The sequence below is a fragment of the Solea senegalensis genome, linkage group LG9 (genome assembly GCF_019176455.1).
Source record: "Solea senegalensis isolate Sse05_10M linkage group LG9, IFAPA_SoseM_1, whole genome shotgun sequence".
Classification (NCBI taxonomy): domain Eukaryota; kingdom Metazoa; phylum Chordata; class Actinopteri; order Pleuronectiformes; family Soleidae; genus Solea; species Solea senegalensis.
This window is the reverse complement of record NC_058029.1, coordinates 25329176-25351857: the sequence shown is the minus strand read 5'-3', so window position 1 is coordinate 25351857 and position 22682 is coordinate 25329176. Positions and strand designations below refer to the sequence as shown.

The following is a 22682-nucleotide window of genomic DNA, read 5'->3' as shown; positions in this document are numbered from 1 at the left end:
TAGTATATTCAGTAACTAGTGATAGTATTTAAGTGTCTATTTTAGTATGTTCAGTAACTAGTGATAGTATTTAAGTGTCTATTTTAGTATATTCAGTAACTAGTGATAGTATTTAAGTGTCTATTTTAGTATATTCAGTAACTAGTGATAGTATTTAAGTGTCTATTTTAGTATATTCAGTAACTAGTGATAGTATTTAAGTGTCTATTTTAGTATGTTCAGTAACTCGTGATAGTATTTAGGTGTCTATTTTAGTATCTTAGGAAAGTGGTATCGTGGACCTGTGATGACCTTTGACATGGACTTTAGTACCATTTAGTGCCTTTGATGATTACATAGCCAGCATATTATCAGACTCGTACTAGAACAGACTAGAGTGATCATGTAACAGCTGGAGGTAATACTGTTTAAGTGTTATTTTAGCATCTTAAGTAACTACTGATAGTATTTTAGTATCATTTTAGCATCAGCCGTAACTAATGATGCTACTTTAGAGTGGTAGTCTTTTTACTATCTTAAATAGTAGTATCTGTATTAGAAGTGTTGTTTAGAAAACATTGATAGTATTTTACGTGAGACCTACAGAATTGGCATTTATAAGTCATTGTGGTGTCTCCTTGGACCTTGTAACTCTAAAAGCTTGTTGTAAAGAGTTGTAAAACATGTGGATGACGCGTGCTACTATCCCTTTAAATCCCATTGCGGGCTGTGGTGTGATTGGTCATAAATCCGGAAGTGTGTTACTCTTCCTGCGTTTGTGTGAGTGGGTTGTTTATCAATCACTGCACATCAATGGACCGGACACGATAGTTTGTATGTTTATCGTGTCACTTAAAGAAAAGCGTAAGTATTTTTTAAAAGCAGACACACGCTGAATGTCACTGACACTTACAGGAAACCTCAGGAGCAATGACAACACCGCTGCTAGGTCAACGTGTGCCCGGTGATGTAGCTTAGCTGTGATGCTAACACTAGATACTATTCAGATATAACTCGCATATAAACTCAACTCACTCGTCGTTTTCCACAGTGAACTAATGAGGCCCAGTCTTAATGGTGACAAGACGAAGATGAAATCTACCAGTAACAAAGCAGTGAAGAAGGAGCAGAGTCAACACGATGCTAACATAGTTAAGACTGAGAATGAACTCGGGATGGACAGTGAGGAGGAGGAGGAGGAGGAGGAAGGACACGGTCTCAACATCCACGTGAAGGAGGAGCCACTGTCACAGGACATTTGTGAAGAGCCAGCACTGAGCTGTGTGGACAGCAAGCCTGACCCACTGACATGCTGCTCAGACGCACGTGTAAAGCAAGAGAGAGACTCTGACCTTCAGCCACTGGATGAATATGACAGTGGAAGTGGCATCAAGGAGGAGGAGGAGGAGGAGTCGGAGTCATGGATCAAAGAGGAGAGGAACAGTGAGGTGGAGGCAGCAGAGGAGCCTGACACCATCCAGGAGGATTATGAGGAGGGAGAGGAGGACTGTGCAGGTAGGAGTCACTGCATCAATATCAAACATGAACTCTACACTGTGTTGCTCTGTGTTGTACTGTGTTGTACTGTGTTGTACTGTGTTGTACTGTGTTGTACTGTGTTGCTCTGTGTTGTACTGTGTTGTACTGTGTTGCACTGTGTTGCTCTGTGTTGTACTGTGTTGTACTGTGTTGCTCTGTGTTGTGTGTTGCACTGTGTTGCACTGTGTTGCACTGTGTTGTACTGTGTTGCACTGTGTTGCACTGTGTTGCTCTGTGTTGCTCTGTACTGTGTTGCTGTGTTGCTCTGTGTCATACTGTGTTGCACTGTGTTGCACTGTGTTGCTCTGTGCTCTGAGCTGCTCTGTACCATACTGTGTTGCTCTGTGTTGCACTGTGTTGTACTGTGTTGTACTGTGTTGTACTGTCTTGCTCTGTGTTGTACTGTGTTGCTCTGTGTTGCACTGTGTTTGCACTGTTCTGTGTTGCACTGTGCTGTGTTGTGCTGTGTTGCTCTGTGTCACTGTGTTGCTCTGTGTACTGTGTTGCTCTGTGTTGCTCTGTGTTGCTCTGTGTTGTACTGTGTTGTACTGTGTGCTCTGTGTTGCTCTGTGTACTGTGGCTATGTGTCTGTGTTTGCACTGTGTTGCTCTGTGTTGCTCTGTGTTGCACTGTGTTGCACTGTGTTGCACTGTGTTGCTCTGTGTTACTGTGTTGTGTTGCTCTGTGTTGCTCTGTGTTGTACTGTGTTGTACTGTGTAGTACTGTGTTGCTGTCTTGCTCTGTGTTGCTCTGTGTTGCTCTGTGTTGTGCTGTGTTGCACTGTGTTGCTCTGTGTTGCTCTGTGTTGCTCTGTGTTGTACTGTGTTGTACTGTAGTACTGTCTTGCTCTGTTGTACTGTCTTGCTCTGTGTTTGCTCTGTGTTGCACTGTGTTGCACTGTGTTGTACTGTGTGTGTTGCACTGTGTTGCGTGTTGCTCTGTGTTGTACTGTGTTGTACTGTGTTGTACTGTGTTGCTCTGTGTTGTTGCTCTGTGTTGTACTGTGTTGTACTGTGTACTGTCTTGCTCTGTGTACTGTCTTGCTCTGTGTTTGCTCTGTGTTGTACTGTGTTGTACTGTGTTGCTGTGTTGTACTGTGTTGTACTGTGTTGCTCTGTGTTGCTCTGTGTTGTACTGTGTTGCTCTGTGTTGTACTGTGTTGCTCTGTGTTGTACTGTGTTGCTCTGTGTTGTACTGTGTTGTACTGTGTTGCTCTGTGTTGCTCTTTGTTGTACTGTGTTGCTCTGTGTTGCTCTGGTGTTGCACTGTGTTGCTCTGTGTTGTACTGTACTGTGTTGCTCTGTGTTGCTCTGTGTTGTACTGTGTTGCTCTGTGTTGTACTGTGTTGCAATGTGTTGTACTGTGTTGCTCTGTGTTGTACTGTGTTGCTCTGTGTACTGTGTTGCTGTGTGTTGCTCTGTGTTGCACTGTGTTGCATTGTGTTGCACTGTGTTGTACTGTGTTGCTCTGTGTTGTACTGTGTTGCTCTGTGTTTGTACTGTGTTGCACTGTGTTTGCTCTGTGTTGCACTGTGTTGCACTGTGTTGCTCTGTGTCGCTGTGTTGCTCTGTGTTGCTGTGTTGTACTGTGTTGCTGTGTTGCTCTGTGTCGTGTTGCTCTGTGTTGCACTGTGTTGCTCTGTGTTGCACTGTGTTGTACTGTGTTGCTCTGTGTTGTACTGTGTTGCTCTGTGTTGCTCTGTGTTGCTGTGTTGCTCTGTGTTGTTGTACTGTGTTGCTCTGTGTTGCTGTGTTGCTCTGTGTTGCTCTGTGCTTGTACTGTGTTGCTCTGTGTTGTACTGCTCTGTGTTGCTCTGTCTGTACTGTGCTCTGTACTCTGTACTCTGTGTTGTACTGTGTTGTCTGTGTTGTGTTGCTGTGTTGCTCTGTGTTGCTCTGTGTTGCACTGTGTCACTGTGTTGCTCTGTGTTTACTGTGTTGCTCTGTGTACTGTGTTGCTCTGTGTTGCACTGTGTTGCTCTGTGTTGCACTGTGTTGTACTGTCTTGCTCTGCTCTGTGTTGCACTGTGTTGTGTTGTACTGTGTTGTACTGTGTTGCTCTGTGTTGCACTGTGTTGCACTGTGTTGCTCTGTGTTGCTCTGTGTTGCACTGTGTTGCACTGTGTTGCACTGTGTTGCTCTGTGTTGTACTGGTGCCTTTTTCAGTCGAATTCAAACCGTGGCATCCAAACAAAGATAAAAGAGCTGCGATGAGGGCATGCATTCACAATCACAATCACAACTTGTGAGAGTTAGTGCTGACTGTGTAACATGTGACTTCCAGAACCAGGAACCTCTCACTGAATGAAAACATGGCTGCCAGCAGGGGCACAAAAGCTAGATTTTAATGACTTAAAGGTTCCATATGTAATACACAAGTGTCACGTTTTGTCACAGTTAAGAATGCATCTGTCAGTTGATTAATCAATTAGTTGTTTGCTCCAGAACATTTTGAAAAATGACAATCAGTCTCTCAAACCCTGAAATGATGATCTTCTCAAACGTCTTGTTTTGTTAAAAAAACCAAAAAGATCTATCTCCTTGTTAGTGATTACGTGTTAAATGGAGCAAAGAATTCAGAATATATTCACAATGAAATGAATTAAAAACACATTATCAAAATAGTCGATTAATTTAGTAATCGATTATTAATCGTTAATCGTTGCAGCTCTACTGTTCATCAAATCACTTAGAAATCCAGGACGGAGAGCTGAAGTTTAAGAGAGTCTTAAGTTCATTTGGAGCCATGTTGTGCCTCATAGAGCTCTCCATTTTGAAAGTGTAAGACTGGTCTGATCTCTCTCCTCGTCTGAAGCCTTTGTATCCAAACAACAAGTCAATCCAGAGCGTCAACTACAGCTGGACACTTTGACCTGCTTTGTACCACTGCTGAGTCCACCAGTGACATGTCCACCAGTGACACGTCTACCAGTGACACGTCTACCAGTGACACGTCCACCGGTGACACGTCTACCAGTGACATGTCCACCACTGACATGTCCACCAGTGACATGTCCACCAGTGACACTTCACCAGTGACATGTCCACCAGTGACACTTCACCAGTGACACATCTACCAGTGACACTTCACCAGTGACATGTCCACCTGACACTTCACCAGTGACATGTCCGGTGACATACCGGTGACACGTCTGCCAGTGACACTTCACCGGTGACATGTCCACTGACACTTCACCGGTAACGTATCCACCGGTGACATGTCCTGCCAGTGTCACGCCCCTGACACTTCACCAGTGACACATCTACCGGTGACCGTCTGCCAATCGACCGTCCTGTTGACTTCCGCGTCTGCGGTGACCGTCTGCGGTGACATGTCCACCCACTGACATGTCCGCAGTGACACTCGCAGTGACGCGTCTACCGGTGACACTTCACCGGTGACATGTCCACCTGACGCTTCACCGGTGACCTCTACAGTGACACTTCACCGGTAACGTATCCACCCTGACACTTCACCGGTGACATGTCCGCCAGTGACATCCCACCCTGACACTTCACCAGTGACACATCTACCGGTGACCTGCGTCACCACCAGTGACCGTCTACCGGTGACACTTCACCGGTGACACTTCGCGGTGATCTGCCAGTGACACTTCACCAGTGACATGTCCACCCTGACGCTTCACCGGTGACCGCGTCTACCGGTGACACATCTACCAGTACCGTCTGCCGGTGACCGTCTACCGGTGACATATCCACCTGTGACACTTCACCGGTGACCGTCTACCGGTGACCGTCTACCGGTGACTACTTCACCCGGTGACATATCCACCAGTGACATGTCCACCAGTGTTTAGCATGTCCCACCGGTGACATGTCACTGACACTTCACCAGTGACCGCGTCTACCGGTAACCGTCTCTGCCGTGATACTTCACCGGTGACACTTCACCAGTGACGCTTCACCGGTGACCGCGTCTACCAGTGACACTTCACCGGTGACATGTCCACCCTGACACTTCACCAGTGACCGTCTACCAGTGACACATCTACCAGTGACACTTCACCCGTGACACTTCACCAGTGACACTTCACCAGTGACACGTCTACCAGTGACACGTCTACCAGTGACACTTCACCAGTGACATGTCCACCAGTGACATGTCCACCAGTGACATGTCCACCAGTGACATGTCCACATGTCCACCAGTGACATGTCCACCAGTGACACTTTCACCAGTGACGCCCTTCACCAGTGACATGTCCACCGGTGACATGTCCACCCGTCAATCACTTCACCGGTGACCTTGCGCGTCTACCGGTGACACTTCACCGGTGACATGTCCACCAGTGACATGTCACCCGTGTCACTTCACCGGTAACCGTCTACCAGTGACGCCGCAGTGACATGTCCACCGGTAGCATGTCACCACCTATTTTATATCCACCAGTGACATGTCCACCCACTATTTTATGTCCACCAGTGACATGTCCACCGTGTTACTTCACCAGTGACCGCGTCTACCAGTGACACTTCACCCAGTGACGCATGTCCACCGTGTCGCCACCGGTGACCGTCTACCAGTGACACTTCACCAGTGACATGTCCACCAGTGACATGTCCACCCGTGACACTTCACCAGTGACCGTCTACGGTGACGGATTCACCGGTGACATGTCCACCCGTGACACTTCACCAGTGACCGTCTACCGGTGACCGTCTGGGTAACCTGCGTCTACCAGTGACACTTCACCAGTGACATGTCCACCCGTGAACACTTCACCAGTGACCTGCGTCTACCAGTGACATGCATCTACCATTCAACTGCGTCCACCAGTGACATGTCCACCAGTGACATGTCACCGTGTTTATGTCCACCCGTGACATGTCCACCACGTGACTTACGCCTTCACCAGTGACCGTCTACCAGTGACACTTCACCAGTGACATGTCCACCGGTGACATGTCCGCAGTCTGTTTATGTCCACCGTGACACTTCACCAGTGACCGCGTCTACCAGTGACACTTCACCGGTGACATGTCACCGTGATACTTCTGGTAACCGCCCGTGACACTTCACCCGTGACACTTCATCAGTGACACTTCACCAGTGACACTTCACCGGTGACCGTCTACCAGTGACCGTCTACCGGTGACATGTCACCTGTGACACTTCACCAGTGACCGTCTACCAGTGACACGTCCACCAGTGACACGTCCACCAGTGACACGTCCACCTGTGACACTTCACCAGTGACACTTCACCAGTGACATGTCCACCAATGACATGTCCACCGGTGACGCTTCACCAGTGACATGTCCACCAGTGACATGTCCATCAGTGACATGTCCACCAGTGACATGTCCATCAGTGACATGTCCACCAGTGACACTTCACCAGTGAAGCGTTAATCTATGACTGAAGAAAAACCATAGTGACAGAAACCTTCCAAATGTATGTGCAGTAGTTTTTGTGTCTAACTATTGTTGGGATCAAAGGGAGTGACCGGTTTACAACGTGACACAAACTTCAGTTTCCAGTTGGAATAGGCTGTTGAACTGCATTTACACCAGTGACACAATTGTGAGCTGTTCCTCCCATGTGATACACATCAGATATGACCCATGCCAGTGTAAGCAGGAAAAAAGCCACATGGACTCAGATATCATCAGATCAGATTCAGGCCTCATTCATATGTGGAAATAACTCACATATGAATCACATATTTGTTGTTCTCAAAAGACTTGTTTTGTCCACAAACCAAAAAAAACAATAAATCCAGTGTGTTCATTATCAAAATAATTGTGTTTAATCATAACAGGTTCACCTTTAACAGGGAAGGGTATTATCATATAGTGCTGCAAATGAATGGATTCATTGATTACTAAATTCATGGGATAATCGGATTCTCTCTGAGTTCTCAGTTTGATTTCAGAATGTTATCGTATCAAGATATCGTATCTTTTTAACTGTTTGTGACATTTTATGGAACTAATCGAGTAATCAAGAAGATCCTTGTTAGTTGCAGCCTTATTACCAAACATGCTTCAGTTCTTTAATCTCCGCTCTCTCTCTCTCTCTCTCTCTCTGTGTTTCTCCTTCTGCTTAGAATCATCATCTGAGTTCTTTCCATGTCCTCACTGTACTGTCTCCTTCACTGACCTGGAGTTCTTGGAGAAGCATGTGAAATGGGTCCATCAGAAACAGTATCTGGACAACTTGAAAAATTGCCTTTCAAGCCGCACACTGAGCCTCATCCCCAAACACAAGTGCACTATCTGCAGCAGCTCCTTTAACTCTAAAGTCAAACTGAAGGCTCATGTAGGTGAAGCTCATCCCTCTGAGCCTCCTCGCAGGCTGCACACCTGTCCATGCTGTGCACGCAGCTTCCAGTACCTGAAGAACCTGAAGAACCACTGTCAGCGTTGGCACAGCATGTCTGTGGTCACCAGAGGAGGACACCTGAGCTGCGCTGACTGTGGGAAGAGTTTCAAAGCTACCTGGGGTCAAGGGCCTCATTTGTGTCACGAGCCAGTAAACACGGAACCAGAAGATAAGCCCATCTGTCTGGACACTGGTGTGCAGTGTCTAGAGTGTGGCAAGAAGGTGCGCACCCCTCAAAGCCTGGAGATCCACATGCGCACCCACACAGGCGACAGGCCGTTCATCTGCAAAGACTGCGGCAAGAGGTTTGTGGAGCGCAGCGGCTGGCGGCAGCACATGAGAATACACAGTGGGGAGAAGCCATTCAAATGTGAGGTGTGCGAGAAAGCCTTCTTAAGATCGCACCACCTCAAGTGCCACTTGACCACACACTTCGGCAAGAAGGAATACTCGTGCACCGAGTGTGGGAAGGAGTTTGGATTCAAGTCGAGTCTGGATCTCCACCTGAGGACGCATTCCGACGAGAGACCCTTCCACTGCAACGTGTGCGGGAAGAAGTTCAACACTCAGAGAAACCTGAGGGTCCACACCAAAGTCCACAACAGCGTCAAAGCTCACCAGTGCGGGGACTGCGGTCTGAAGATCGGAGATATCGGGGCTTTGAAAATACACCTGCGGACTCACACCGGAGAGAGGCCCTACCACTGCACGGTCTGTGGAAGCAGATTTATCCGACTCGCACATTTGCGAAACCACCAGCGCACCCACACCGGCGAGCGACCCTACAAATGCACCGAGTGCGACAAGAGCTTCACTCAGTCCGGGGATCTGATCAAGCACAAACGGATTCACTCCGGGGAGAAGCCCTTCGAATGTCCAGATTGCCACCGACGCTACACTTCCTCTGGTGACCTGGGCAAGCACAGGAGGACTCACACTAACCTACGACCCTACACGTGTCAGGAATGTGGCAAAAGCTTCCGTTTGTCAGGCCATTTGAAAACTCACATGTTAACTCACACGGGGGAGAAGCCGTACTCCTGCCCCAACTGCCTCCGCAGGTTTGCCCGCTCTCACCATCTTTCTGGACACGTGGCTAAATGTCGCTAAATTAGCTTTTCGTTGTTAAGAGATTGTAAATAAACGTATTTAATGTAATTATGCAAACTACTTGGAGCAGGGGTCTCAAACTCAAAGGATCTGGGGTCCAATGAGTGTCCAGTCTGGTCAGGCAGGGGCCAGTCAAGTGACAAATGGAAATTCTTAAAAAGCAACTGTTATTATGAGCACAGAATTATGTTCCATATTCCATGTCTGGTTGCTTTTTGCACTTTTGGAGGACATATTTTTATGACACTCCCTCAAACAACCATCCATTGCCTACTCCTGCTTTATCCTCACTGTTGCAAAAACTCAGACATCAGCTCTGCCACGATGAACGTCTAAAATAACACTATCACTGCCTTAGGCTTGTTGCCAGTACCTGATTAGGATGTTTGTGTATATGCCCCCCCCCGAGATCTTTGGTGGTTTTCTGCCCCAATCTCCCAGATACAAGACATTTAATCCTCCATCGTTCTGCTTTTTAATTGATTGGAGAGCCACATTCCATGTTAATTGGATAGGAGGGCCACATGTGGCCCGAGGACCACGAGTTTGAGACCTCTGACACAGAGGCTACTCTCATGTCAGTATAATGTGCAACTTGTTTTGGATACTTATTTACATGAGGTTTGTGTAACCCTTCACTTAAAGGACTGTTGTAACACTAAACAAGTCATGACTTCTGTCATTGCATGGAACTTAAATAAACACTATGGACTGAAGACACTATTACAGTGGTGTCCTGAGGACAATGAGGACATGCAGAGCATGAACATAGTAAGATGCAATGACCACTGTTCAATGCTGTATTAGCTGTGAAACATGAATAAATGACCTGATGAACACTCTGTTGTGATGCTGCTGTCTGCTGAGCCACTTTGAGGAGCCACAGTTTGATTCGAGTGATATTTGAAGTGTTTGTGCATGTGTTTAAAGCTGCAGGAGGAGTTTCATCCACACGTTTTTAAAACACTTACATATGTGCGTCATATTATTTATTGTTTATTGTTCAACTGTCTTTTTGACTCGTTTTTGTCAGTGTAGGTTGTAACCAGTGCTTTCTACCATATGGACTTGTATGCACAGTAGTTGTAATGGAGCGCATGTTAGATGTGTTATTGTGAAAGACAAAACCTGAAATGATGTCTTTCCCCTTTAACACACGTTTTGTAGGTGTGTCCTCTAAAACCATGGTAGTATATAACTATATGAAGTATATGGGAAGAAGAAGAGAGCAAATGATCTTATTGGTAATAAATCTGCCTCCTTTTCTTTGCTCGGCCTATTTATGCCACAGTATTTTAACTTTGGCGATAATTACTTAATATTTTCTTAGGTGGTACTTGGTATAAACTGGTCTAAAATACACTTCTCCAAATTCTTCCAGATATTAATACAAAATTATACCGATTGAATAAGTTGTTTCAGTCTGACAGAAAGAGCATTTGTCCTCAGTATCTAAAAACCTATAAACCAAAAACAGACATTTGTTGGATCAAATTCTCTAAATTGTTTTATGCTGTGTTTTACACTTATGATGTCTTTGAAGACATACGGTGTTTTTTTTCAGCATAATCACATGTAATGTGTGTAATGTCATATTTAAAGTGCAGTTTATTCTCTTGTTTGAATAAGCTTAAAAACATGGCATTATATTTGAGCATAATTGAAGTTATCTGTAATCAGGAACAAGGGCTAGCAATTAGCCCCACCATAGGAAACAGAGTTAAGAAACACATTAACATGGATTATGTTTCCAAACTGATGGAGAGAAGAATCGTCAACAACAACAGTGGCAGGTTATGAACCACCTTTACATTTATTATCTTTGTGTTTACTACTGTTCACAGGCGATGTCTTTGCTAGCGCCAACCAAGCTAGCAGTTAGCAGGTTTAGCAAGCAGCATGTGTGTTCAGGCTTAACATTTCTGTTTTGAAATTTGACTTTAACAGGTAAGTCAACATAAGTAAGTCTGACGCAGCCTTTTAAAGTCTAACCTATTATCACTAAAAACCTGTTTTAAGATTATTATTCTTTGTGCTTTCATGAAACAAATCAAGACAGACGGAGGCAACAGTCTCTCTTACTAACTCAGTGTTGCTAGTGCCTACGTCTGTCATAAAACAAATCACTTCCTGTGTGCAGCGCAGTAATGTTGACGAGATCTAAATACTGTTATACTGTGGAGCTGAACGACTTAATCAGCATTGTATTAAATGAAAAGACAATGGTTTGAATGTCATTTCTTAATATTTAAAAGTTTAAAGTCATTTGTTGTCATTTAAATGTCAATTATAAAGTTTAAAAATTAGAAAAAAAAGTTTTTGAAATTCTATTTAAAATTCAACTCTTAAATTATTATATAACCACACCCACTTGGTTAAGGGACACACCCTAGGGCGGGGTCTCCAACACTTACATTTTCATCCAATCAAAGTCAGAGGTGTCTCGCCCCATCTAAAACTAAACTATTATTTGCCAATTGGCTTGATGAGAATGTGTGTTCACACTGTCAGATGGAAATACCTAGTATACATTCAGCCGTACATATGGATACTCTTGTGAAGTGACACAGTCACATGTGGGCAGATAATAACAAAATGAAAAGTGTGTTTGTGGATGCATTGTTCTGTTTTGACAGAACAATGCACACAGAGCTGAATTAGATACTATTTTTGTTATGTTTATTATAAAATGTGAGTTGTGGACATCAATATTTTGTAAATGTTCAGGCAAAACAAGCTTTTTCAGTTTGTTTTGGTTGAAATGAGAATAAATGTTAAAAAAGCTCTCGGCCATTTTCATTTTGTCAAAGTAGCTCTCAGAAGGAAAAAGGTTGGAGACCCATGATTTATCCAGTTCCTGGGAGTTTCCTGAAACAGTCAGCATCATTTTCAAGTCATCAACCATTAGAGTATATTTTGAATGTTATTGAATGACTGACGACTATTTTTTTCAAAAATAAAACTTGAAATGCACTGTTGCAAATTATTACGCAGAACATTTTATCGGTTGTAAAGAACTGAGAATGGTCCACCACAGCCATTTCTCCGGGTAGGGAGTGACTCCTTGCCCCAGGTGAAGGAGTTCAAGTATCTCGGGGTCTTGTTCACGAGTGAGGGGACGAGGGAGCGGGAGATGGGCCGAAGAATCGGAGTGGCTGGTGCGGTGTTGCATTCGCTTTACTGCACGGTTGTGACGAAAAAGGGAGCTGAGCTGGAAGGCAAAGCTCTCGATCTACCGGTCAATCTTCGTTCCTATCCTCACCTATGGTCATGAAGGTTGGGTCATGACCGAAAGAACAAGATCGCGGGTACAAGCAGCCAAAATGGGATTCCTCAGGAGGCTGGCTGGCTTCTCCCTTAGAGATAGGGTGAGAAGCTCGGTCATCCGGGGGGAGCTCGGAGTAGAACCGCTGCTCCTTCACGTTGAAAGGAGCCAGTTGAGGTGGTTCGGGCATCTGGTGAGGATGCCTCCTGGGCGCCTCCCAAGGGAGGTGTATCAGGCACGTTGAGCTGGGAGGAGGCCTCGGGGTAGACCTAGGACCAGGTGGAGAGATTACATCTCCACTCTGGCCTGGGAACGCCTCGGGATCCCTCAGTCGGAGCTGGTCAATGCGGCTCAGGAAAAGGAAGTTCCCTTGCTGAAACTGCTGCCCCCGCGACCCGGCCCTGGATAAGCGGAGGACGATGATGATGATGATGAGCATTGGTTAGAGGTGGTCCAATAGAAGGTTTATGCATAACTGCAGGCCTCTGGAGGATCCTCAAGCAATCTGTGATCTGTGAGGGTGGGAGGCACTTCACATCCAAACAGCAGCTCTGGGAGGCTATTCTGACGTCCTGCAAAGAATGTCAAGCAGAAACTCTCCAAAAACTCACAAGTTCAATGGATGCAAGAATTGTGAGGCTGCTATCAAATAAGAGGTCCTATGTTAAAATGTAACGACCCGTCCAGATGTTTTTGATTGAAATAGCTTTTGATTTCAGTAAATATGACCTAATGCTGCAAATTCCACACATGACCGTTTTCAGTTCTTTACAACCTATAAAATGTTTTGAAACTCTGTTGTGCGTAATCATTTGGAACAGTTCATTTCAATTTTTTTTAATTTCAAATTTAAAACTAGTACTATAGTAACCAGAGGGGAACCTTCTCAAATTCTATCTCACTTATACAGAAGCACATTGCATACACTTGAAAAAAAAACAGTAATTATTTATTTATTTCTGTTTTTCTGTGTAATTTTTTTCATAGTTGGAGTATTTTTTTCTGATTAACTAAAAACATGTTTTTTCTGAGTTTAGAGCTCATTTAAAACAATAAACCCATTTGTTCCTTTATTGAGAGTTCGATTTGTTCAGTTTAATCAAGTTTTACTTTGATCTGGGTTTAAGACACTGGGAGATTAAGTCACATAGATGGTATTACCATTAGTCTGTCGACTACGCAGAACCTGAGGACTGTTGTTCAGAAGGAAAGCCCATTCAGATACAAGATGATGCAATTGAAATGCATTCAGGCCTCTGGCTACGTGGTGACTCAAGAGACAATCAGGAGACTGCTGAAAATATGAGAGTCACTTGCGGTTGGAGGTTCCCGCAAGAGTTCTTGATAATTCAGAAAAAACATTACTCCGACAAATAGAAAAAAAATACTCAGAAAAACAGGAAAAAAAATATTTAAAAAAACAAACCAAAAAATTCATTACTCAGAAATGAATACAATGCGCTTCCCTACATTTAATTAAACAAGATACATTTAATAAATTTTCTCTCATATATGTTCTAATGTTAAGTTTACTGTCAATTTCCCATCAGCAATGAAAGGTTACTGTCCCGAAACATATTATCCAATCAGAATCGTCCATCTCTATTAGGACCGGTTAGCTGGCTCATTAATTGGTTAGAACTTCTCAAACCCTGGGGAAGTTTTGGTTTGGAGAGTGATGGGCAAATTGCCCAATCACAGTTTGATTTTAAGTGGGCGGGCCAAAAACAAAAGATCCTCGGTCTTCGTGAAGTCTGAACAGCGCGGGTCTAACTGCAGACCACGCCCCCCAGAGGTAGAGGACAGTAAAATGGCAGCAGGAGACGAGAGCGATGTTGTGGCTAGCTTGATAGCATCGCCGTTTTCAAGGCAGCCTTTCACAGAAAAACCAAATAATAAAAATGGAAGAATAAAAGAAATGAAAGAAGGAAAGTGGAAAGGCATTTCAAGACCGAAAATTCTTATTAGTTGGAGACGTGCGCACAGCGTACCAGAAGCTGCATTTTGACTCATGCAGCTCATGATTGATCATTGGCACTTTGTTTATAAAATGCCGCAGACAATAACCATCGCTTAAGTGTGGTTTGAAAAGTGCTGGGTACTTTCATTACAATGTGCACTGCATTATAGTGTATTGAGTGGCTCTGACACTCCTATTAGGGAAAAGGAAAAATAACACATACACATACAAAAAACTGAGAATGTGCGGAAGGCTCCCCTTGTGGGTCCCCTCCCTGGCCGCCGGTGGATTGTGCCATGTGGCGAAGGTGAGGGCCGACACTTCCTTGTACCTTAAAAAATAGTCTTTGTATTACCAGCTTGTGCACTTGAAATTGTATTGTAGTTTGAGGATGCTCATGAATTTATTTCTTAATGTGTGTATGGTTTGTTGTGCGCTGTGATTTCATAGCGCTGTCCATGGTGATGAAATGAGCCTCGTGTCACGGGGTGACCTCATTTGATATTTCCAGATTTTGGCTATGTTTATTTCATTTGTGTATCCTAAATGGTCTCCAGTTTTATGAAGTTAATGTGGAGAATGTTATTGATGTCATGGTCTATTTGTTTACATCCTTGTCATCGTTAGTTAAAGGATTGCAGTTGTTGAACGCTTTTAATTCATCGTACTGTTTTCGCAATGATTTATTTTCTCAGCAATGACGGCTGAGGTGAAGGCCCAGCTGTAGTGTAGCATACCAGTCCCTGTCCAACATCAATCTCAGCAGGCACTAGAAAGGTGATTCACACTTTAATTCATCTGTTTATTGGAAAAAGCTTAGAAAAGGTTCATGGATGTTGTGAAGGAGGACATGAGGACAGTTGATGTAAAAGAAGAGGACACAAGTGCTGTGGTGACCCCAACAGGGAGAACCTGGAAGAAGATGCTTTTTAAATCATCGTGTGCACACTGCAGAGAGTTTACTTGAACCTGTCCTGTCTCATCTGAGCGATATTGAGAATAATAGTGTCGAGAATCTGTCTTGTCATGGTTCTCTTGTCCATATTGTCCAGAAGCTGAGTCTTTAGCCATGGCAAGAACTCAAGCTCAATGTCTCTCTCCACAGGGTCATAAAAGTAGCCATCGCATCTGAGTGAAGTGACGACTGCAGGCAGAAGATCAGCCAGGTACTGCTGGGTGTACGCCCGCGCAGCAACTTTCTCTGCAGTCTCTCGTTCCTTCTCCAGGACCTCCCTCTGCTCTGTAATTCTGCGCTCTTTTTCCACTGTGTGGTGTCTCTCCTGCTCCTGAAGCCGCATCACTTCTGCGAACTCTCTTGCTCTGAGTTCTTCAGAGACCCTCTGCTGCTCCCTCAGACAGGCCAGCTCCTCCTCCTCCATCACCTCCATTAAAGTTTGCTCTATCGTCTTGTGCACCAGGATCTCCGCCACTGGCTGCACCTCCACGTCAAAGTCAAACAACTCCGCTTGACCCTCGAAATCTTTGCCAATTTTGGCAGGTATGTATGGTGGCGATGGTGGCTTCTCCATGTGAACATCAGTCTGGCTGTGCATATCTCTTGTATCTACAACAACCGCCGTTTCTTGAAGATAAAGATCTGTTTGGACTTCGACATGCGGTCGGCTCATCAGAGCTACAGGAATCTTCAGGAACTTGGTCTGCTCTTTCTCGTGTTTTCGAGCAATGGCTCTGCTGAGCTGCTGTCTTTGCACTTCAGCAACAGTCAGCCGTAATACAGTCCGTGCGGCGCGCTGAGCCGAAGTATCTTCTCTGGCAACACCACCATCAGACATGTTGTCTCCATGATTATGGAGGTCGTATTCACGATGTCTGAAGAGCATCTCCAAATGTTCGGGGCGACTGGAGACGGCATAAATACCGCTTGAAAATCTTTTGGAGCCTGGATTAAAAGCCATGACGGAAACTGTCAGGAACCAGCACACATGAAGCTGCCAGAGAACGCTTTCTCTGTCTGAGGTCGAATGTTTTCTTCTTCAAATAACTCCCGGCAGGCTGTAGTGTCCACTGAGGTGTAACACTGCCCTCCACAGGGCACTTCAAAGCTCCAGCAGGCCGTTCTTTGGTGTTTTTATGGCATTTGGAATCCGTGAAGTTGGAATGCGTAATAGTGTTTTAAGATGATCGGCATTCAGATTGTAATGATGATGTCACTCCTTTAATGCCTTTTAAGTTTTGAACGTGTGAATATGGCATCTGAAATGTTGCCTTACTGCCTTTGTCTTCTCTGTTGCCCGATGTCAACATAGATTATTAAATAATTCATCAAAGATTTCAGGTGTAAACCAGTAAATAATATTGACTGTATAAGAATGGTAGTAACCAGCATTGACAGACGCCAATGAGTAACACTTGATGTATATTGATATTGATTGATTTCATTTTGAACTGTCAAAGGTCCACATGACGGTGCTGTGATGTATGACTTCTAAAAGACAGGAGGCGGAGCTGGAGGTGTCGGTGACCACGATGGACAGGCTTAGAAATGAGCATATTCAAGGGACAGCTCAAGTTGAGCAGTTTGAAGATAAAGTGAGAGAGTCAAGGTTGAGATGGTTTGGTCCCGTGCAGAGGAGAAGATTGTGATTATACTGTTGTGAAGGAAGACATGAGGACAGTTGAACAGTAACAGGACAGGTCACAAAGCAAAAGAAGAAAGGCCTTTGTTTTTCATTCTAATTTGAGGCTTTTTAACTTTGGTAATGTTTGGCATTTCTGACCCACCACTGCAGCTAACTCTGCTAGCAACCAGTGTGAGTTAATTGCTTTTCTCCCTTTCATGGGCGTCGCCACGGCAGATGATCAACATATTTGGGTGGAAATGACATTCCTGCCCTTCCTGACACTACCTTACTATTTATCCAGGCTTAGAACCAGCACTAGGATTACACTGGCTGTGCCGCCCCCCTGTGGCTGGGGTCAATTTACAGTGATTAATGGGGATTGGGTACATTGTTTAGGGGTACCCCAGCACTTGAGCTTGGCTTGGCTATGAGTACAATTCTTACATTTAAGACACAAATAAAAACAACTTAAGGTCAAACTGGGGTGCCTGATGGCTCAGTTGGCAAGGTAAGGCAAAGGAACCGGGGTTTGATTCCACTTGTGGTCCTTTGCTGTGTTTCTGTGTAACACAACAAGCCCCAGAAATCTCTTTTGAAAAAAGGCAAAACTGAAGTATATGACAAAGCTCTATGAGGAGAAAAGCAGATTTTCTTTAAGGATAAACTTCCACTTTAAAGCTAAGTATTTTTCTTCCTCTCATCTGGAGCAGTCATCAGCGGAAGACCTTGCTCACACTTTAATTCACACCCAGGATATGCGTCACTAGGACAAGGGCCACAACCAAACCTGTCTCAGTCAATTCCGTGGGAATTGGTCTATTATTTTTATGTCCGCAATTACGAGGACGGAGCGGCGACTGCGACTCCAGCACACAGATAACAAAGATATATTTAGGAGTAAATAATATTGACTGTACCTTTGTTTAAAGCTGGAATCAATACTTCTTAAAGCGTGTCCATTTTTCATTTAGCCGCGTCATGTCTGGGCGGAGGAGGGGCGGAGAGAGATGAATGGGGTGGATCCTCTAATTCCCCCTGTTGCAGTTATCATAATTGTTGAACAAACCACGCTTTTTAAAGATCTGCTCGGAGGAGAGGGAGGCCACACAAAGAAAGTTAATAGATTTGGAAAATTGAGATAGATTGCACAGAGGCCTCTTTCTTTTTTTTTTTTGGAGCGTTCCATCGGCGTGGTAGGCTGATGGACAAATATGATCCAGGGATGAAGAGGCTGGTGAGGAGGAGGAGTGTGGGGTGGTGGTGGGGGGTTTGTAATGCTGCAGGAGCTGCACACAAACACACAGCAAAGAAACATCCGAACAAATAATCACTGGGTGGGAGTCGGACCCTTTTTTTTTATTTATTTAAAATGTTTTGAAAATATCTATATCTATATCTATATATATATCTATATGTATATATATAGATATATATATCTATATATACATATATATACATATATATGTATATATAGATATATAAATCTATATATACATATATACGTATATATATACATACATACATATATGTATCTATATATATATATAATATAAGACAATATAGACAAATAATCTGATCATAAAATGAAATGATGTAAAGAAAAACACCTCAATTTCTTAGAACAGGTTCAACAAAACTCGTCTTTATAGACTTTTTGTAACGTTTTAGTTCCTTTAAAAACAAAAGTGCTTTGCTCTTAATAAATCTCCGTCCGTGACTAACAAATCATTTATTGAAGAACAACTAAAATGAATGACAGAAAACAGAAGTCTATACATATATATATATAAAAACTGCTGTGCTCTAGAAGTCATTCATGGATAAATGTCAGTCATCAGTTTCTTTAGTCTTCTGATGGGACAGGAGGAGGACGGTGATCCGCTCCGTCAGCGCTGGTGAATTCAGTCTGAGGTGAAATAACAGTAGTTCCTCACTTGAGGCACCAGGGGGAAATGGATAGCTGTGGAAAGGAGGCTTCAGGGAACAGACGAGAGCTCAGGAGACGTGTGTGAAGTTTGAGTCATTTGTTAGAACTACTGTATATATGTGATTTTGGAATAAGCAGCCTGTGGTCAGCACTGCATGTAGCAAAGATTGTATTATGTGCCATTGTAAAGCTGCTCCATCATAAACAGTGCTGTCGGAGCTGATGGTGCTCCCCGTGTACGACCTCTGACCCTGTCATTTGTCTGCCGAGGAAGGTTTTTAGGAGCTCTAAAGGATATTTTACGGCAGTGATTTGTCCTCAGGGGCCCACATTTGTTTCCATCCGGTCATTGTTTTCACATTTGATGCATTCAGGCTTCTCTGAAAATCTTTCCCATATCCAATTTTTTGCCTTTCCCGCGTCCAATTTTCCCTAATAATCAGATGATGATAGCGCGATGCTTTGCTTCCCCCTGCTTTCAGCATTCTGCTCTTTTCCTCTCCCATTTTCTCCCCTTCCTTAGATTCTACCATATGGCAAGATGATATGAATGATTTCATCGTCTTGTATCAGGACACATATAGATACAGACACATAGAGATACTGCAAATCATCCTCAAATCAAAACATAACGTCTTACATTCACTTCCCACAGCCACAAAACACATTTTCAATCTGCTGCCTTTGACAGACACTTTCCAGTGTTTTTATGTTGCCTGTCTGAGAATTAAATTACCTCATATGGAATGTTATAAAAGTCCAGTTGAGAGGATTTTCGCTTTGTAATGTACTTTGAGCCATCCAATTTTCCTTGTATTTACTGTCTATATTTTTGTCAATTTGGCGGAGGAACACATTGTGTGCGTTGGCGCTGGGTGTCACTCGTGTCGTCACGCTGCAGTGGTTTTGGTGTCGGCTGGCCTCCGAGGTCAGTGTGTGGGAAGACACGGTGGCTCTGCGGCGGCTCTCGGCCCGTCCCTTTGGGCTCCGGTGGGCCCACATCCACTCTCCTCATTCATGAAGGGGTCAACGCATGGGTCAAAACACACCGCTTGACTCCCCACAATGCTCTGGTGTGTGTGGGTGGAGATGAAACCGGGTATTTTGTGGGCCTTTGGTAAGCTGCGGCTGGTAGCGGCTTTTACTTCTCTCCCTCTCAAGTCCAAATGTGCCTAAAAGCATGGCTCACACAAAAGGAAGAAGGGAGAAAATGCCGTTAAATTGCGTTGCATTGAGTGGTGAGAGTGGGTTGCCGAGTTGCACATAAAAGGATGGAAACACATCGTTTATTCCCTATTAGTATCACCACGTTGACAGGTTTGCCAAGAGGTATGGAAGACTTCTCTCTCCCTCCACCATCTCATGCTGGCACTGAGAAACCATGGTGGTGAAAACTGGAGTAGATCTGTGTGACCGCGGCCTCCCTCCCTCTCCTCTCCTCTCCTCTCCTCTCCTCCTCTCCTCCTCTCCTCTCCTCCTCTCCTCTCGCTGTAACCTCTTGCTCCCTCTGTCTCTTTAGCGGCGGGATAGAGATGTGGAGGGCGAGAGAGACTGACAGTGTGCGCTCCCCTGCTCAGTAAATATGAACTGCACCCAGCAGACAGACTCATTCATCACAGGGGGAAAGAGGGGAGGGAAACACAGAGGACTAAGAGAAATGTCCAAAAGACGAAGAGAGAGAGAGAGAAAGCGACGGAGGAGGAAGAAGAGGAAGAAGGGCGGTGGGAGGAATAGGAAGCAGATGGAAAGAGGATGAAAGAAAGGAAAGTGTTCGAGGTGAAAGGAGTGGGAGAAAAAGATAACAGGCCAAAGAGGAAGGAGAGAGAGACAGAGACAGAGAGAGAGACAGAGAGAGAGAGAGAGTCCGGGAAGATTGAAGGATAGATAAAGGATAGCAGATGTGCATGGGGAGGAAAAGTGATGAACTCGAGGAGGACATTTTGTATCTCATCACTAAGAGCTGTGGTGTCGTGGTGATGGCTGCCTCACAGCAACATTAGGTTTGCTGTCTGTCTGTCTGTCTGTCAGCGAGTCTCACTCTCACTTGTTGCCCTTCACACTTTGACCTTGAAGAGTCCAAACTTCTTTTTTCCAAGTTTAAAGTGGAACTGGTCACGCCTCTACATTCTCCATCTATTGTCTGGAGCACTTTCTCCTCACTGAGACGCTGCCCTCACCCTTCTCTGCTCCTGCTCCAGATTTCAAAGACTGAAGTCACAAAACATCTGGACTCAGTGATGGAGGCAGCAGTGGATCACCAGCTCATGTTTGTAAAATGGTTCCTTTTCTCTGGACTTTGGTTCAGTGAGTGTTTGTCGTTCATGTTCTCAGTGTGAGTGAACATCCGTGTCTAAGCTAATGAACATACAGAGAACAGGAAATGGAAAATAAATAAATTATTTGAATCAAATAGCAGTTTCGTCCATAAAATAAAAAAAAACTATTCTAACTTAAACTATTCAGTTTACTGTCACAGAGGAGCTGAAGCCCCCACTCAATAATAATCCATTCTCAGAATAGCTGGTAATTCATTTAGCAGTTGATTAATAATGAATAAATCAATGATAAACGTTGTATCTTGATCTCTTACACCTCATCCCCATTATTCTTATTAGTACCAAAGCTGCAGCGGAAATCAATGCACACAATGGAATATGTATTTATTGGCTTCCCCATCAATTGTTTTCAATTCAAAATTCAATTCTTTGAGATATCTCATATGAATTTGCTTTTGAGTTCCAAATGTAAGGAGACAAATAGAATACAACACATATTCCAGAGTCCTGTGCACTTTCCGCTCCATGTCCTCAGTTTCCAGCAACTTCCCCCTCTTCACTCCCAACCAAAAGCACCTCCTCTTCCTCCATCTTTTTCCAGCAGTGCAGAAAGACAGGAGAGAGGGAAGATGATGTGTGACAGATGCCATATTTCGACCTTCTGTCAGGGAGATTAATATTGACACTGTGTTTCTTACCAGGGGCTTGTTGACTGTGTGTGTGTGTTGGGCTTTGATTTCATTATCCTCTGCTCAGCCACTTTTTTCTTAAGAATCAGACAATAACAGATGTGCTGACTGAAATAGAGACAGTGATATTGGAGGGGGCTGAGTGAACAAGTCATATAGCCGGGCGGGTCGGCCATCAGTCCTGTTTGCTGTGGAACTGTAAAACCCCTAAGGATACCGAGACCACAAGAGAGAGACTTCAATTTTGATCAAACCCTGAAGCTCGATAGCAGCACGAGCCCAAAGCTCAACGTATATGAATACACACATACACTCAGAAATAGGCACAAATGGTTGTTGCTCAGCCGTTACACTCACTTTTACCTGTACCTTATCACACTGCACCCGTTTAAGGAGAATTCAGTACCTATGGTGCAGAAATGTACCCACTGACACAAAAATGAGCAATAATTGTCCACACAATGTTTTACATGAATAAAGTTGCAAACATACACAATGTGCAGTCATGAAAATGACATTGTGACACACACATCACACATCACACATTACCATTCACACGCAACACCAGGTGGAGTGTCTTGCCCAAGGACACAGGCATGTCATATAGCGGCGTTAGGAATTGAACCCACGACCTTCGAGTTGAAAGACGACAGAGTGTGTACTGTAGTGTGTACATTAACGCCACTGGTACCTTTGGTTCTGCAGCTCTGTAGTTGAAAATATTATATACTATATATAATATATACTCTCACGGTACATTTATCTACGAGTACTTTGCATATTAAAGGGGTATTTTTTTTTTTTTCTGGGTTTATCTGTAAGTTTGTCCTCTTGGCAACTTCCTGTGGACAATTTTTCCCGTATCGATCAGATTTTTTTTGACAGGTGATCACCCAAGTAAGTTTAGTAAGAATCTGCTCAATGATGACGTCACCAATGAATATTACATTTCTTAACACAGGCAAACTGTAAACAAAAGAACTCATCAGATTTGAACAAAACTGGGTGTA

At 44.1% G+C, this 22682-nt stretch overlaps 2 protein-coding genes across 2 annotated transcripts; one reads left to right on the top strand and one right to left on the bottom strand.

Moving 5' to 3' along the window:
- Positions 1-743: 743 nt before the first annotated feature.
- LOC122774203 (zinc finger protein 2-like) lies at positions 744-9368 on the top strand. The gene is made up of 3 exons (XM_044033280.1): positions 744-843; positions 1031-1494; positions 7589-9368. Exons 2-3 carry the CDS (start codon positions 1038-1040, stop codon positions 8971-8973), a joined length of 1842 nt encoding a protein of 613 aa, XP_043889215.1. The 5' UTR covers positions 744-843; positions 1031-1037; the 3' UTR covers positions 8974-9368.
- Positions 9369-15157: 5789 nt separating this feature from the next.
- LOC122774717 (radial spoke head protein 3 homolog B-like) lies at positions 15158-16114 on the bottom strand. Its single transcript, XM_044034195.1, has one exon. The coding sequence runs from the start codon at positions 16112-16114 to the stop codon at positions 15158-15160; it is 957 nt and encodes a 318-aa protein (XP_043890130.1).
- Positions 16115-22682: the final 6568 nt, after the last annotated feature.

Excerpts from the sequence above, each read along its gene's own strand:
- LOC122774717 (XM_044034195.1), bottom strand. The coding sequence starts at position 16,114 with ATGGCTTTTAATCCAGGCTCCAAAAGATTTTCAAGCGGTATTTATGCC.
- LOC122774203 (XM_044033280.1), top strand. The coding sequence starts at position 1,038 with ATGAGGCCCAGTCTTAATGGTGACAAGACGAAGATGAAATCTACCAGT. Across the intron at positions 1,495-7,588 it reads GGGAGAGGAGGACTGTGCAG|AATCATCATCTGAGTTCTTT; the intron begins GTAGGAGTCACT and ends CCTTCTGCTTAG.